The sequence below is a fragment of the Hypanus sabinus genome, chromosome 2 (genome assembly GCF_030144855.1).
Source record: "Hypanus sabinus isolate sHypSab1 chromosome 2, sHypSab1.hap1, whole genome shotgun sequence".
Classification (NCBI taxonomy): domain Eukaryota; kingdom Metazoa; phylum Chordata; class Chondrichthyes; order Myliobatiformes; family Dasyatidae; genus Hypanus; species Hypanus sabinus.
Window position 1 is genome coordinate 211,742,653 of NC_082707.1, and position 15,996 is coordinate 211,758,648.

At 40.2% G+C, this 15,996-nt stretch overlaps 1 protein-coding gene across 8 annotated transcripts in view; it reads right to left on the reverse strand.

Annotated features, from left to right (window-relative positions):
• The window catches only part of pomt2 (protein-O-mannosyltransferase 2), a 344,167-nt gene that overhangs the window by 100,929 nt on the left and 227,242 nt on the right, over positions 1–15,996 (reverse strand). For all 8 annotated transcript variants that reach the window (XR_009510880.1, XM_059962960.1, XM_059962973.1 and 5 more), the window contains 2 exons: positions 15,457–15,566; positions 15,308–15,374 (listed from right to left, as the gene is read on the reverse strand). Coding sequence is in view for 7 of the 8 variants with exons in the window: in XM_059962960.1 (XP_059818943.1) it covers positions 15,308–15,374; positions 15,457–15,566 (177 nt within the window). In the remaining variant the exon portion in view is untranslated. The remainder of the gene's footprint in view (positions 1–15,307; positions 15,375–15,456; positions 15,567–15,996) is intronic.

Genomic DNA, 15,996 nt, shown 5'->3' on the forward strand with positions numbered 1-15,996 from the left:
ATCTCCTATGTGGGACCTTATCAAATGCCTTCTGAAAATCAAGGTACACTACATCCACTGGATCTCCGTTGTCTAACTTCCTGGTTACATCCTCGAAAAACTCCAATAGATTAGTCAAGCATGATTTACCCTTGGTAAATCCATGCTGGCTCGGCCCAATCCTATCACTGCTATTTAGATATGCCACTATTTCATCTTTAATAATGAACTCTAGAATCTTCCCCACTACTGATGTTAGGCTGACAGGTCAATAGTTCTCTGTTTTCTCCCTCCCTCCTTTCTTAAAAAGTGGGATAACATTAGCCATTCTCCAATCCTCAGGAACTGATCCTGAATCTAAGGAACATTGGAAAATGATTACCAATGCATCCATAATTTCCAGGGCCACCTCCTTTAGTATCCTAGGATGTAGACCATCTGGACCTGGGTATTTGTCAGCCTTCAGTCCCATCAGTCTACTTATCACCGTTTCCTTCCTAATGTCAATCTGTTTCATTTCCTCTGTTACCCCATGTCCTTGACCCATCCATACATCTGAGAGATTGCTTGTGTCTTCCTTAGTGAAGACAGATCTAAAGTACTTATTAAATTCTTCTACAATTCTTCTTCACTCGTGTTGCCTTTATTAAAGACCGTTAATCTTTCTCTAATGTTCGGAGATTGATGAACATTACATATTCATCATTATCTAAGCAACCTCAATGTGTTATCTCTCTCCATGCAAAAAAGGCATTTGATGGAGTTGAGTGGCCATATTTGTTTAAAGTATTAGAAAAATTTGGTTTTGGTAATAATTTCAACAGATGGATTCAAATGATTTATAAGAATCCTATTGCCACGGTCATTACTAATAACTGCAGGTCTTCTTTTTTCTCACTTTCTCTTGGCACTAGACAGGGATGTCCATTAAGTCCTTTATTATTTAATCTTGTATTGGAGCCTTTAGCTATAACACTACGAGAAGCTAAAAATATTTATGGTATCTCTATGAATGGAACCATACATAAGATTTTTCTTTATGCAGATGATCTTTTGGTTTTTATTTCATATCTTGAGGAATCAATTCCTAATCTTTTGGAAACACTTAAAGATTTTGGTAAATTTTCAGGATATAAACTTAACTTGAATAAAAGTGAATTGTTTCCATTAAATGTCCACGTTAGTATATATAATGATATTCCTTTGAGAATTGTTAATACACTTAGATATTTAGGTATTATAATTACCAAAAATTATAAAGATCTCTATAAAGCATATATAGTTCCTTTAATGGACTCCATGAAACAATTATTTTCTAGATGGAATCCACTTACTTTTTCTTTAATAGGTCGTATTCATGCTGTGAAAATGATGACTTTACCTAGATTTTTATATATTTTCCAAAATATATCTATCTTTTTAACTAAAAAAATTTTCAATCAAATTGACTCTCTTATTTCTTCTTTTATTTGGAACAGTAAGAGACCAAGAATTAATAAGTATTATTTACAAAAATTTAAAAAAGATGGTGGACTTGCATTTCCTAATTTAAGACTGTATTATTGGGCTGTGAATATCAGACAATTATGTTTTTGGTTCTATTGGCTTGATAAGAACCAAAAGCCATTATGGGTCGATTTGGAATTAAAAGCTGTTAAGCAATTTCATTTAACTTCAATTTTAGTAGCTCCATTAACTTTACAGCTCTCTAAAATTCCAAATTTAAATCTCTATCCAGTTAGTAAGCAATCCCTACAGATTTGGGTTCAGTTTCGTAATTTTTTAAAATTTTAAGCAATTTAAGTCATCTAATATTTTATATCAAAACTTTTAATTTAAACCTTCAACAACTGACCCCATTTCTCTTCGATGGAAAAATAAAGGAATCCATTCTTCTACAGATTTATTTTGTGATGGTCGATTGATGACTTTTGAGGAGTTAATTAATAAATTTTCTCTCACATAAACATTTTTGCAATATTTTCAGGTTAGACAATTTTTACAACAATATTTACCTAAGTTACCATATTTACAAGAATCTGATTTGTTGGATACCATTTTGAAATTTAATCCCTTAGTGAAAGATTCCATTAGCAGAATTTAACAAAGGAGAGACTATCTAAAATATTTCCTAGTATAGACAACTATTGCGATAGATGTAAAACTGAAGTAGCTACTTTGTCACATATGTTCTGGTCATGTTCTCCATTAAAATTGTTTTGGAAATCTTTATTTTCTGCAATTACTAAAGCTTTGAAAATTAATTTACAATCTAATAGACTGACTGTTCTATTTGGAATAGTTCCGCATCATATTCAGGGTATCTCATTTTCCGATCAACATGTAATTGCATTTGTTACACTACTGGCAAGAAGAGCTATTTTTTTTTCTGTTTTTTTTATACCATATATTATGAAATATTTAGACTTACCATGTTCATACATATATTGTATGGTTTATGTCTTGGTAAACTCATTTATATTGTAACTATTGTTTATGTTTTTTTTTCATCTGTAATGGAATTTGTATGTTTGTAATTTCTTTATTAATATATCATTTGTATTCTGTCCATATTACTAATAATAATAAAAAGATTTAGAAAGAAAAAAAGAGCTATTTTATTAAAATGGAAAGATATTTCTTCCCCTACATTAATTGAATGGTTTTCTCAAGTAATGATATGTCTTAGTTTGGAAAAAATTAGAAGTAGAACTTTTGATCCTTGATTTGATTTTGAGAGAAGATGGTGTTCTTTTGCCAACTATTATCATTTAATTTGAATTGTTATATAAGTTATATGGTTTCCTTGCAATTTTATTTTTTTTATAAATATGAAATGGTGGTTGATGACTCTTTTTTTTATACTTAGATGATGGTCAAATGGATTGCTCCAGGGGGTTGATTCCTAATAGTTTTTTTCTTTTTTTCTTGTAGTTAGTGGGGCTTTTTTTTCCCTAGTTAGATGGGGTTCTTTTTTTTCCCTTCTTTTTCCTATAATAATTTTTTTTCCATTTTTATATTTTATGATCAGTTTTTTCAGCTTTATTAATTGTATACATATTAATCTATTGAAGTATTGTATCATTTTATAGCTGTTGAAGATTACGTACCAATAAAAAGATTCTACAGATAAAAATAATAATTATTACTACTACTACTAGTAATGGTAATAGCAGCAACAACAACTGCCCATAAAACAACTTACTGGCGCAATGAAAAAAAACCCTGGACATTTTGGCCCTTGGCTCGGCATACTTGACATAATTTGGCCCTTGTGAAAAACTAATTGGGGAACCCTGACATACAAGTTCACACTTCTCTACATGCTACTTATGATTAGATGTATCTTTGTCTCTCAGAGAAACAAAGGCACACAAGCCTCTTATTCAACTCTTCTCTAATCTATTTAATCAAGAGACAGACAGACATACTTTATTGATCCTGAGGGAAATTGTTTCATTACAGTCGCACCAAGAATAGTGAAGAAATATAGCAATATAAAACCATAAATAATTAAATAATAAACAGTTAATCATGCCAAGTGCCAAGTGGAACTAAGTCCAAGACCAGCCTATTGGCTCAGGGTGTCTGACACTCTGAGGGAGGAGCTGTAAAATTTGATGGCCACAGGAAGGAATGACTTCCTATGACACTCAGTGTTGCATCTCGATGGAATGAGTCTCAGGCTGAATGTACTCCTGTGCCTAACCAGTGCATTATGGAGTGGATGGGAGTCATTGTCCAAGATGGCATGCAACTTGAATAGCATCCTCTTTTCAGACACTACCCATAGAGTTCAGAGTTTCAGAGTTTCCATACTGTAAAATTCCATGACTAGTCGAAGATCCCTGAATAAAAGCAAAGTTTTGCAGGTGTGGGAAAATTCTTAATGAATTTAATGGTCTAGCAATCTTTGTGGGAGGTGATTGATGATTTAAACTCAAATGAAAAACATGACTAAATCAAGAATGTAAGTTTGCATGATCCTCAGTGAGCTCCAGAATGAGAAGTAAGACTATAAGACATGTGAGCAGAATTAGACCATTTGTTTCATTGAGTCTGCTCTGTCATTCCTTCACAACTGATCTATTATCCCTCTCAATCCTGTTCTCCTGCCTTCTGCATATTGGGTACAAAGCGATGCAAAAAGAGACAGAGATACAAACTATATCTGTCTATCATTACAGGGAACATAATATCGCTGGAAAATAAAATGGATGGAACTAGCAGTACTCATGAGGACACAGAACAAATATTGGGAATGCAGTGTTACTTGCTTCACCAAGACACAGTTTGCCAAGCAAATCCCAGATTCCAATGCTACAATGAATGGGTTTTCAATGATACAAGCAGAGCTGATCTACAGTGCAGAACGAAGAAGGGAGGTGGGCTTGCTGTGCTTGTGAATGAACAATAGATGGTGTAAGCCCAGTAACATTTCTGTGAGAGAATGAATCTCCAATCCAGACATTGAACAGATTGCTGTGAGTTTGTGCCCGTTTTATCTACTGTGCGAGTTCAGCCAAGCCATATTTTCTTATTTCCGTATTCCATACGGAATCCAGGCGTGAACTCCAGAAAGCCATTAAGGGCACCAAGAAGCAATATCGAGCCAAGTTGGAAGCCCAGACTAACAGAGGAATGCCATGGCAGGGTCTAAATCTGATCACTGGGTGCAAAGAAAAGGCTGGGAATATCAATAACTGTAGTGCTTCTCTTCCTGATGAACTTAACGTATTCTACACAAGATTCAAACAGAAGAGGAGCATCCCACCCCCTCCGGATGAACCAGATCTGGTGGCATTGAGATTCATCGTCACCGAGGAAGACGTTAGAAGAGCCTTCCTGAAGATAAATCCAAGGAAGACGACAGGCCCCAGATGGCATCCTGGGCGAGTTCTCCAGGCCTGTGCAAGCGAGCTAGCTGGAGTGTTTGCTGACATCTTCAACTGCTCCCTGCTTAGGTCTAAGATCCCCTCGTGTTTTAAGGCAACGATAATCCCAGTGCCAAAAAAAAGCAAGGTGGCATTCCTGAATGATTATCAACCTGTGGCTCTGACATCAATTGCTACGAAGTGCTTTGAGCGTTGGTTATGGCACACATCAACCATAACCTACCGGTCAACCTCGATGCTTTGCAATTCACCTAACGGAGCAACAGGTCAATGGCAGATGCCATCTCTCTGGCACTACTTTCCTCCTTAGAACACCTGGAGAATAAAGACGCGTATGTAAGGCTCCTTTTCATTGACAACAGCTCTGCCTTTAATACCAACATTCCAAATAAACTGATTCCTAAGCTCCGGAACCTAGGTCTTAGCACTCAGATCTGCAGCTGGATCTTCAACTTCCTCACGGACAGGACCCGGGCTGTAAAAATAGGGGACAAGCTCTCCTCTACAATCACTCTGAGCACCAGTGCCCCACAAGGCCGTGTACTCAGCTCCCTGCTGTACTCACTGTACACCCATGATTGTTTAGCCAAGTTTCCATTGAACTCAATATATATGTTTGCTGATGACACCACAATTGTAGGCCGTATCTTGGGTAATGATGAGTCTGAGTACAGAGAGGAAATTAAGAACCTGGTGGCATGGTGCGAAGACAATAACCTATCGCTCAACGTCAGCAAGAGGAAGGAATTGGTTGTTGACTTCAGAAGTAGTAGCAGACCGCACGATCCCATCTACAGCAGTGGTGCGCAGCTGGAACAGGTCAAAAGCTTTAAGTTCCTCATGGTGAATATCACAAATGAGCTGACTTGGCCTAACCAAGCAGAGTCCACTGCCAAGAAGGCCCACCAGTGCCTTTACTTCCTGAGAAAGCTGAAGAAATTTGGCCTGTCCCCTAAAACCATCACTAATTTTTATAGATGCACCATAGAAAGCATTCTTCTAGGGTGCATCACAACCTGGTATGGAAGCTGTCCTGTCCAAGACCGGAAGAAGCTGTAGAAGATCATGAACATAGCCTAGCACATCACACAAACCAATCTTCCATCCTTGGACTCACTTTACACCGCACGCTGTTGGAGCAGTGCTGCCAGGATAATCAAGGACACCATCCACCCAGCCACAACACTTTTTGTCCCTCTTCCCTCCGGGAGAAGGTTCAGGAGCTTGAAGATTCGTATGGCCAGATTTGGGAACAGCTTCTTTCCAACTGTGATAAGACTGCTGAACGGATCCTGACCCGGATCTGGGTCGTACCTTCCAAATATCCGGACCTGACTTGCACTACCTTACTTTCCCTTTTCCATTTTCTGATTATGATTTATACTTTAAATTTTTATTATATTTACTTTGGTTTGTACTTCAGAGAGCGTGAAGCGCAGAAACAAATATCGCTGTGATGATTGTATGCTATAGTATCAATTGTTTGGTGATAATAAAGTATTATTCGTTGTCTACATTCTGCCTTCCTGATGTGTTCATTGCAGTATCAGGAGACTTCAACCATGTTTCTGCCTTGACAATCCTACCCACCTTCAATCAGTTTGTCTAGTGTCATACAAGAGAAAATAAAACAGTAGATTTCTTGTATGCAAATATTAAAGATACATACAGTTCCACAGCTCTCCCGCCACTTGGAAGATCAGATCACAACCTGGTTCAGCTCATGCTCTTATATAAGGCCACAGTACAGCAACAGGGAAGGACATAAATGGACTTACTGATTGCATCAATGTCTACATCAACTTCTGTGTGGACACTGTAATACCATCATGGACTGTTCTTTACTTCCCTAACAACAAAACATGGGTCACCAGTGATCTAAAGGCTCTTTTCAACCACAAAACATGAGCCTTTAGATCAGGAGACAGGGAGGAATTGAAACATGTGCAGAGGGAGCTAAAGAAAAAGATAAAGGTGGCTAAAGAGGAATACAGGACAGAACTTGAGAACAAGCTTGGGCAGAGTAGCACACAGGGGATGTGAAGAGGCATGAAGAACATCACTGGCTTCAATCAGCCTAGCTGTAGAGCGTCATAATGCAACCATGAATGGGCTAATAAATTCAACCAATTCTTCAATAGGTTTGACAGTGCCTCCTGTTCACACACCCTCAGCACACCAGTCCAGGTGCAGAGGCACCCAATGCTCCCTCAGTACCAATGCCTCCTCTCCTCCCCCATCCAGTTCAGCACATCAACACAGGGTACCATTGTCTACATCCACTCCTTGCCCTGCACCAACCATACACACCTCCACATCCCAACTGCTACTTTCACCTCCCTCACCCCTCAGCTTCCAACTCCCAAGTAATCATAGATTCATCTTCACTACTGAGGAGGTGAGAAAGGTTCTGAGGAAACTCAGACATAGCAAAGCATTGGAGCCAGATGGTGTGAACCCCAAAGTCCTGATGGAGTGTGTTGAGCAGCTGTGTGAAGTTCTCCAGCACATTTTCAGTCTGAGTCTCAAGCCTGGAAAACTGTGGAAAATATCATGTATGGTCCCAGTACTCCAGAATGGCCAACCAAAAGTTTTGAAACACTACCTTCTAGTGGTCCTAACCTCACACATCATGATTAGAGGCTGGTCCTGGCTCACTTCCAATCACTGGTCAGATCAGCCCTCGATCCTCTGCAGTTTGCCTATGAAGAGCACACTGGAGTTGATGATACTGTCATCTATCTGCTGAACAGAGCCTACTCCCATTTGGATAAGCAGGGCAGCACTATGAGGATCTATGACACTATCAGTGTTGTAAAAACAAGCCTGAAGGCTTCGTGTAGTGTTGTAAAAACAAGCCTGAAGGCTTTGTGTGTCAATACGAGGAGCATTCATAACAAGGTGGATGAATTGAATGTGCAGATAGTTATTAATGAATATGATATAGTTGGGATCATAGAGACATGGCTCCAGGGTGACCAAGGATGGGAGCTCAACATCCAGGGATATTCAATATTCAGGAGGGATAGACAGGAAAGAAAAGGAGGCGGGGTAGCATTGCTGGTTAGAGAGGAAATTAACACAATAGAAAGGAAGGACATTAGCCTGGAGAACGTAGAATCAATATGGGTAGAGCTGCATAACACTAAGGGGCAGAAAACGCTGGTGGGAGTTGTGTACAGGCCACCTAACAGTAGTAGTGAGGTTGGGGATGGCATTAAACAGGAAATTAGAAATGCCTGCAATAAAGGAACAGTAGTTATAATGGGTGACTTCAATCTACATATAGATTGGGTGAACCAAACTGGTAAGGGTGCTGAGGAAGAGGATGTCTTGGAATGTATGTGGGATGGTTTTCTGAACCAACATGTTGAGGAACCAACTAGAGAGCAGGCCACTCTAGATTGGGTATTGAGCAATGAGGAAGGGTTAGTTAGCAATCTTGTCGTGCGAGGCCCCTTGGGTAAGAGTGACCATAATATGGTGGAATTCTTCATTAAGATGGAGAGCGACTTTATACCTATTTCAATCTATCCCAATTTTTATTCCTAAATCTTTTTTTAATTCCTTAGACTCTATTATTTTGTCATATCTGTGGCAGAATAAGTGCTCTAGAATTAATAAAATCCATCTCCAAAAATCTAAAAAAGAGGGTGGCATGGCTTTACCTAACTTTCGTTTATATTATTGGGCAGCTAATATACGTTGTGCTACCTTCTGGTCTTTCTTCCATGGCCAACCCGAGTGCCCTAACTGGGTGGCGATGGAGCTGAGCTCCACTAAAGAATTATCTATCTCTGCATTTCTTGGCTCTGCACTCCCTAGTAGTCTGCCCAGATCAATAGCTAATCCTCTTGTTAGACACACTTTGCGTATATAGGCTCAGATCAGGAAATGCTATGGTTTCCAGGGGTTTTCCGTTTCCAGCCCTATTGCTCATAATCACCTTTTTTTACCTACTACATACGATTCAGCATTCCAGGTTTGGTATAGGAAGGGCATTAGACATTTTGAAGATCTTTTCATTGATAATCGCTTCGCTTCTTTTCAGCAGCTCTCTGTTAAGTTCAATCTGCCCAATGCTCATTTTTTCAGATATCTCCAAATCCAACACTTTATTGCTCCTTTAATTCCTAACTTTCCTGAAATGCCTGCGAAAAATGCTATGGACCTATTTCTTTCCATGAATCCACTAGGTAAAGGCTTAATATCAATCATCCGAGATAAACTAGCAGCCTTACGACGGGCCCCCATGGATAAAATCAAAATGGCCTGGGAGCAGGATTTAAATATCTCCTTATCTGAGGAGAGCTGGGATTCAGTTCTCAAATCGGTTAACTCAACCTCTGTTTGTGCTCGCCACTGCCTTTTACAGTTTAAGATTGTTCATAGAGCCCATTTGTCTAAATCTAAACTATCTCGATTCTACCCTGACATTAGTCCGCTCTGTGATAAATGCAAGAGGGGCGTGGCCTCTCTCATCCATATGTACTGGTTCTGTCCTAGCTTGGAGAAATTCTGGAAAGATGTCTTCACTACGTTATCGTGTATTCTGAATCAGCACCTAGAACCAAACCCCTTAATTGCTCTGTTCAGTTTTTGGGGCGAGACAGATTTATGTCTGGGTCCGACCAAATGCCGAATATTATCCTTTGCCTCTCTCCTGGCTAGACGCTTGATCCTCCTCAGATGGAGAGATGTTGCCCTGCCCACTCATGCTCAATGGCTTAAGGAGATCATGGCCTGTTTGGACCTCGAAAAAATTCATTATTCAGTTCTCAATTCGGATCTAAAGTTCCATAAGGTCTGGGGACATTTTATCAAATACTTTCATAACCTTCCTCTTGACTAGGGTTTTTTTTTTCTCTTCGGTCCCTTGCTTTCAGCTCCTTTTTTTTCTGTTAGAAGGCATTATTACCCTCTGTTGCTGAGTGTATTCACATTCTGGGAGTTTGGCTGTCCTGACTTATACTCTCTATATTGTGTTGTGGTTGGTCTGGAGTTGCTGTTGTTTTTTCTTGTGTTGTGGGGCTTGGGGAGGACACTAAGCTTACTTGTCTTTAATTCAGGTGCTTTTTTTTTGCTGAATTCTCTTCCTTTGTAGCATATTGTTACTGTATGCTTAATTTTACACTGTTTTAATGTTCCTCATTGGGATTTGGGGTTTTTAATTTGTAAAATGTTTTGAAAAACTAATAAAAAAATTTTTAAAAAAGATGGAGAGCGACATAGTTAATTCAGAAACAAAGGTTCTGAACTTAAAGAAGGGTAACTTTGGAGGTATGAGACGTGAATTAGCTAAGATAGACTGGCAAGTGATACTTAAAGGGTTGACAGTGGATATGCAATGGCAAGCATTTAAAGATTGCATGGATGAACTACAACAATTGTTCATCCCAGTTTGGCAAAAGAATAAACCAGGGAAGGTAGTGCACCCATGGCTGACAAGGGAAATTAGGGATAGTATCAAGTCCAAAGAAGAAATATATAAATTAGCAAAAAAAAGCGGCACACCTGAGGACTGGGAGAAATTCAGAGACCAGCAGAGGAGGACAAAGGGCTTAATTAGGAAAGGGAAAAAATTAGGAAAGAAAAAAGAAAAAAGGGAAAAAGAGAAAGCTGGCAGGGAACATAAAAACTGACTGTAAAAGCTTTTATAGATATGTGAAAAGAAAAAGATTGGTCAAGACAAATGTAGGTCCTTTACAGTCAGAAACAGGTGAATTGATGTGGATAGAGAATTGGTTGGCAGACAGGAAGCAAAGAGTGGGAGTAAACGGGACCTTTTCAGAATGGCAGGCAGTGACTAGTGGGGTACCACAAGGCTCAGTGCTGGGACCCCAGGTGTTTACAATATATATTAACGATTTAGATGAGGGAATTAAATGCAGCATCCCCAAGTTTGCGGATGACACAAAGCTGGGCGGTGGTGTTAGCTGTGAGGAGGACGCCAAGAGGATGCAGGGCGACTTGGATTGGTTAGGTGAGTGGGCAAATTCATGGCAGATGCAATTTAATGTGGATAAGTGTGAGGTTATCCACTTTGGTTGTAAGAACAGGAAAACAGATTATTATCTGAACGGTGGCCAATTAGGAAAAGGGGAGGTGCAACGAAACCTGGGTGTCATTGTGCACCAGACATTGAAGGTGGGCATGTAGATACTGCAGGTGGTGAAAAAGGCAAATGGTATGTTGGCATTCATAGCAAAAGGATTTGAGTACAGGAGCAGGGAGGTTTTACTGCAGTTGTACAAGGCTTTGGTGAGACCACACCTAGAATATTGTGTGCTGTTTTGGTCCCCTAATCTGAGGAAAGACATTCTTGCCATAGAGGGAGTACAGAGAAGGTTCACCAGATTGATTCCTGGGATGGCAGGACTTTCATATGAAAAAAGACTGGATCGACTAGGCTTATACTCACCGGAATTTAGAAGACTGAGGGGGGATCTTATTGAAACGTATAAAATTCTAAAGGGATTGGACAGGCTAGATGCAGGAAGATTGTTTCCGATGCTGGGGAAGTCCAGAACGAGGGGTCACAGTTTAAGGATAAAGGGGAAGCCTTTTAGGACCGAGATGAGGAAAAACTTCTTCACACAGAGAGTGGTGAATCTGTGGAATTCTCTGCTACAGGAAACAGTTGAGGCCGGTTCATTGGCTATATTTAAGAGGAAGTTAGATATGGCCCTTGTGGTTAAAGGGATCAGGGGGTGTGGAGAGAAGGCAGGTACAGGGTTCTGAGTTGGATGATCAGCCATGATCATACTGAATGGCGGTGCAGGCTCAAAGGGCCGAATGGCCTACTCCTGCACTTATTTTCTAAGTTTCTATGTTTTATTTTTATTTCTCAAATGCCTTCAATACCATACAGCCCTCATTGCTGGGGGAAAAGCTCCAATCAATGCAGGTAGGCACATCCATTGAATCCTGCATAACACAGTTTGGGTAGCTTCAGGGCTGTGTGTCAGATATGGCTATAAGCAGCAATGGGGACTACATTGGCTCCCTTTCTGTTTACTCTTTCTTACTTCTCTTCTAATAATTGTATATCTGTGCACTTAGAATGCTACTGTGCCATTGTAATTTCCTTTGGGATCAATAAAGTATCTTATCTATCTGTAAACTAACTAGTCAAGAAACTATCAACTTCTGTTTTAAATTTATCTTCCATGGCGATGAATTCCACAGTTTCACCATCCTTTGGTTAAAGAAATTCCTCCACATATCTGTTCTAAATGGACATTCTTCCATTCTGAGGTTGCATTCTCCCCAAGCAGGACCCACAGTGATCTGGTCTCCAGCACTGAAGCTGGCACTGTAGCTCAGACCAGAGAGGTGAAGAGGACTGCAGTGTTAATAGTGTGATGAACCCCTAGGTTTATCTTGCCGTGGACTGTCATTTTTAAGAGAGAGTGCCTGAGTGACATCAGCCGCTGGCTTTCTCAGCTCCTGTTTGATTCTTACTAAGAGACAGAGAGAGGGGCGGAACTATTTGACTCTGCAGCTTCTTGTTCTGATTTAAGCCAGGACACTCACACACAGTCAGTCGCAGTTGGAGTCGGACAATGGAAGGAAGCCAGTGACTAAGGGGTCACTGGTTGGAACTTTCGAGTGCCCACAAGGGTGGGTTGAGTATTGACCCAGCACATTGATAAGTGGCTATCACGTTGTGTGATTGGGGCAACCTTGTGGAATCTACCTATGCATTAACCCTTGCCTGGGTGGTAGTTCCCTTTAAAGATGGTATCCCTGTGATAAGCTACTATTGGTGATAATTCCCAAGTGGCTTTGGAACGACAACAGGTAAAACCTGCGGCGATTGTTATCCTGTTTTACCACCGTGGAACCTGTGGAATATGACATAAATGCCTTCTCTCAAAATTCACCTTGGATTACAAATATCTCTCACACATCATTTAATCCATGGATGAACTAAACTTTCATACCTTACCATCTCAAGATTTTAAGCCAGGTGCCCCCAAGCTCAATAGTTTGAAGTTATATTTACACATATGTATACTCAGAACATTTAACTTTTGATTATTCTTGTTTAAGTTGCTATATTAAGTAGATATTAATAAAGATAGTGGTTTTAACATCAAAACCAGACTCCAGGTGTGGTCTATTGCTGCTGGTTCATTTAAACAACTACGGGTATGTAACAATAGGAGATTCCATAGTCAGAGTACCAGAGATGAGGTTCTGTGGATGTGATGGAGACATCCAGGTAGTATGTTGCCTCCCTGGTGCAAGGATCAGGGTCATATTGGATCAGGTACATGGCATTCTCAAGGGCAAGGATGAGCAACTTTCACACCATTCTTCAAGAACAGAGAGAGCCAATAGAAAGGAAATTATAGCCGAGTTAGTCTGAACTCAATGGTTTGGAAGATGTTGGAGTCGAATATTAAGGATGTGGCTTTAGGCCGTAGTTAGTATGGTTTCCTCAAGTGAAAATCTTGCCTGACAAATCTGTTGGACTTTGAAGAAATAAAAAAAGGATAGAGAAAGGAGAATCAGTTAATGTTGCGAACTTGGATTTTCAGGCCTTGAACAAGGGGCCACACATGAGGTTGCTTAACAAGTTACAAGCCTATGGTATTACAGGAAAGATGGATAAAGCAATGGTTGATTGACAGGAGACGAAGAGTAGGAACAAAGGGAGCTTTTTCTGATTAGCTACTGATGACTAGTGGTGTTCCACTGGGGTCTGTGTTGGGACCGATTCTTTTTATGTTGTATGTCAATGATCTGGCTGATGGACTTAATGACTTTATTGCAAAGTTTGCAGATAATGCACAGATGGGTGGAGGGGCAGGCAGTTTCCACGGAATAGAAAGGCTACAGAAGGACAGACAGACTAGGAGAATGGGCAAAGGAATGCAGTGTCGGGAAGTGTATGATAATGCACTTCGGTGGAAGAAATGAATGGGTTGAATATTTTTAAATGGAAAGAAGATGCAAAAACCTGAGATGCAAAGGGATTTTGAAGCCCTTGTGCATGATTCCCTAAAGGTTAATTTGCAGATTGAGTCTATGGAGGAAGACAAATGCAATGCTAGTATTCATTTCAAGAGGACTAGAATATAAAAGCAAGGATGTAATGTTGAGACTTTATAAAGTGTTGAAGTATTGTGTACAGTTTTGGGCCCCTTAATGATGTGCTAAAACTGGAAAGGGTTCAAAGGAGATTCATGAAAATGACTCCAGAATTGAATGGCTTGTCATATGAAGAGCGTTCGATAGTTCTGGGACTGTATTTGCTAGAATTCTGAAGAATGAGGGGTGATCTCATTGAAACCTATCAAATGGTGTAAGCCTTGATAGAGTGGATGTGCAGAGGATGTTTCCTGTGGTGGGAGAGTCTAAGACCAGAGGACACAGCTTCAGAATAGAGACGTCCTTTTAGAATGGAGATGAGGAGGAATTTCTTCAGTCAAAGAGTGGTGAATCTGTGGAGTTCTTTGCCAGAGGCAGCTGTGGAGGCCAAGTCTTCATGTATATTTAAGGCAGAGGTTGAGAGATTCTTGATTGGTCAGGACATGGAGGGATATGGAGGCAGGGGGAAGAAAGGAGATTAGAGCTGACAGAAAAATTGTATCAGCCAGAGAGTGGTGAATATGTGGAATTCTTCGCCACAGGCAGCTGTGGAGGCCAAGTCTTTATGTGGAGGCAAAGGCTGATAGGGATACAGGGAGAAGGCAGGAGATTGGGGGTAAGAGGAAAAAATGAATCAGCCATGATGAAATGGTAGAGCAGATGATGGGGCAAATGGCCTAATTCTGCTCCTATATTTTATGGTCTTACCTTTTTCTCACCCACCTATAAATTCCCTCTGAGTCCGCTCTCCTTTCCCTTTCCCCCACAGTCCTGTCAACAGATCCTTTCCTCTCCCTTTACCTTTTCCAGCCTGCTGGCTTCACCTATCAAATTCTAGCTATCCTCCTTCTCCTCCCCCTACCTCTTTATTCTGGCATGTATCTCCCTTCCTTTCCAGTCCTGAAGGGTCTCAGCCCAAACCATCAATTGTTTTTCATTTCCATTGATACTGCCTCCTGCTGATTTCCTCCAGCAATTTTAATGTGTTACAGGCATTTCACTGTATGGTTCAATGTACGGTATATGTGACAAATAGCACTAATCTTTTTTATCTTTATTAGTTTTAAACTAGTTATGGAAAAGGACAAATCAGGTCTTCAAGTCCTAATGGACCTGATCAACAATAGGATTGATTCTTTTTGAGGAGGTAACAAAGTGTACTGATAACCATAGTGTAGAAGATGTGGTTTACGTACACTTCAGAATTGCCTTCCATGAGGTTCAATATGAAAGACTGGTCCAATAGGTTAGGACCCCTGGGATTCAGACTACGTATGTAAATTAGATCTAACTGTTATCTCTAGGAAATTAAGCACACAAAGTAGAACACTAACCTGTGGTGTGATCAGGTTTCCTGACAATCCAAAGATTGTTATCATCCTTGTGTAAGTATGCTGTAACCTGAAAAAAAGACAACAGAACTTTTGACAGAACACAAATTCAGCAGCTTAACCCACACAATATCTCAGGGCAGCCAACTGACCTGTTGTTGTCGTGCTCCAACCCCTTCTGGATAGAGATGCCAGTGAGAGTGCAGATATCCACCTGCAGTCCGCACATTCTTCATTGTAATTATTGATCCATAAGCAATATCTGCAGCAAATGTGCAAGGGAGAGCTGTCATGCTATTTCTAGATTTCATTTTGGCAGTAAACACTACTGTCCCACACTCCTTCGTTAACCAACTGCTGCTCTTCAGTTTGAATACACCACTGTGCAACTGTATGATGGACTTCCTAACCAACAGACCTCAAATAGTTAGGATGTATAACTGTTCTTCCCTCCCCTTCAACATGGGTGCACCCTCCCCCCCACCGGACTGTTTGCTAAGCCCATTGATGTACACTCTGCTCACAGACAGACTTTATTGATCCCAAGGGAAAATGGGTTTTGTTACAGTTGCACCAACCAAGAATAGTATAGAAATATAGCAATATAAAACCATAAATAATTAAATAATAAGTAAGTTATTCCAAGTGGAAATAAGTCCAGGATCAGTCTACTGGCTCAGGGTGTCTGACAC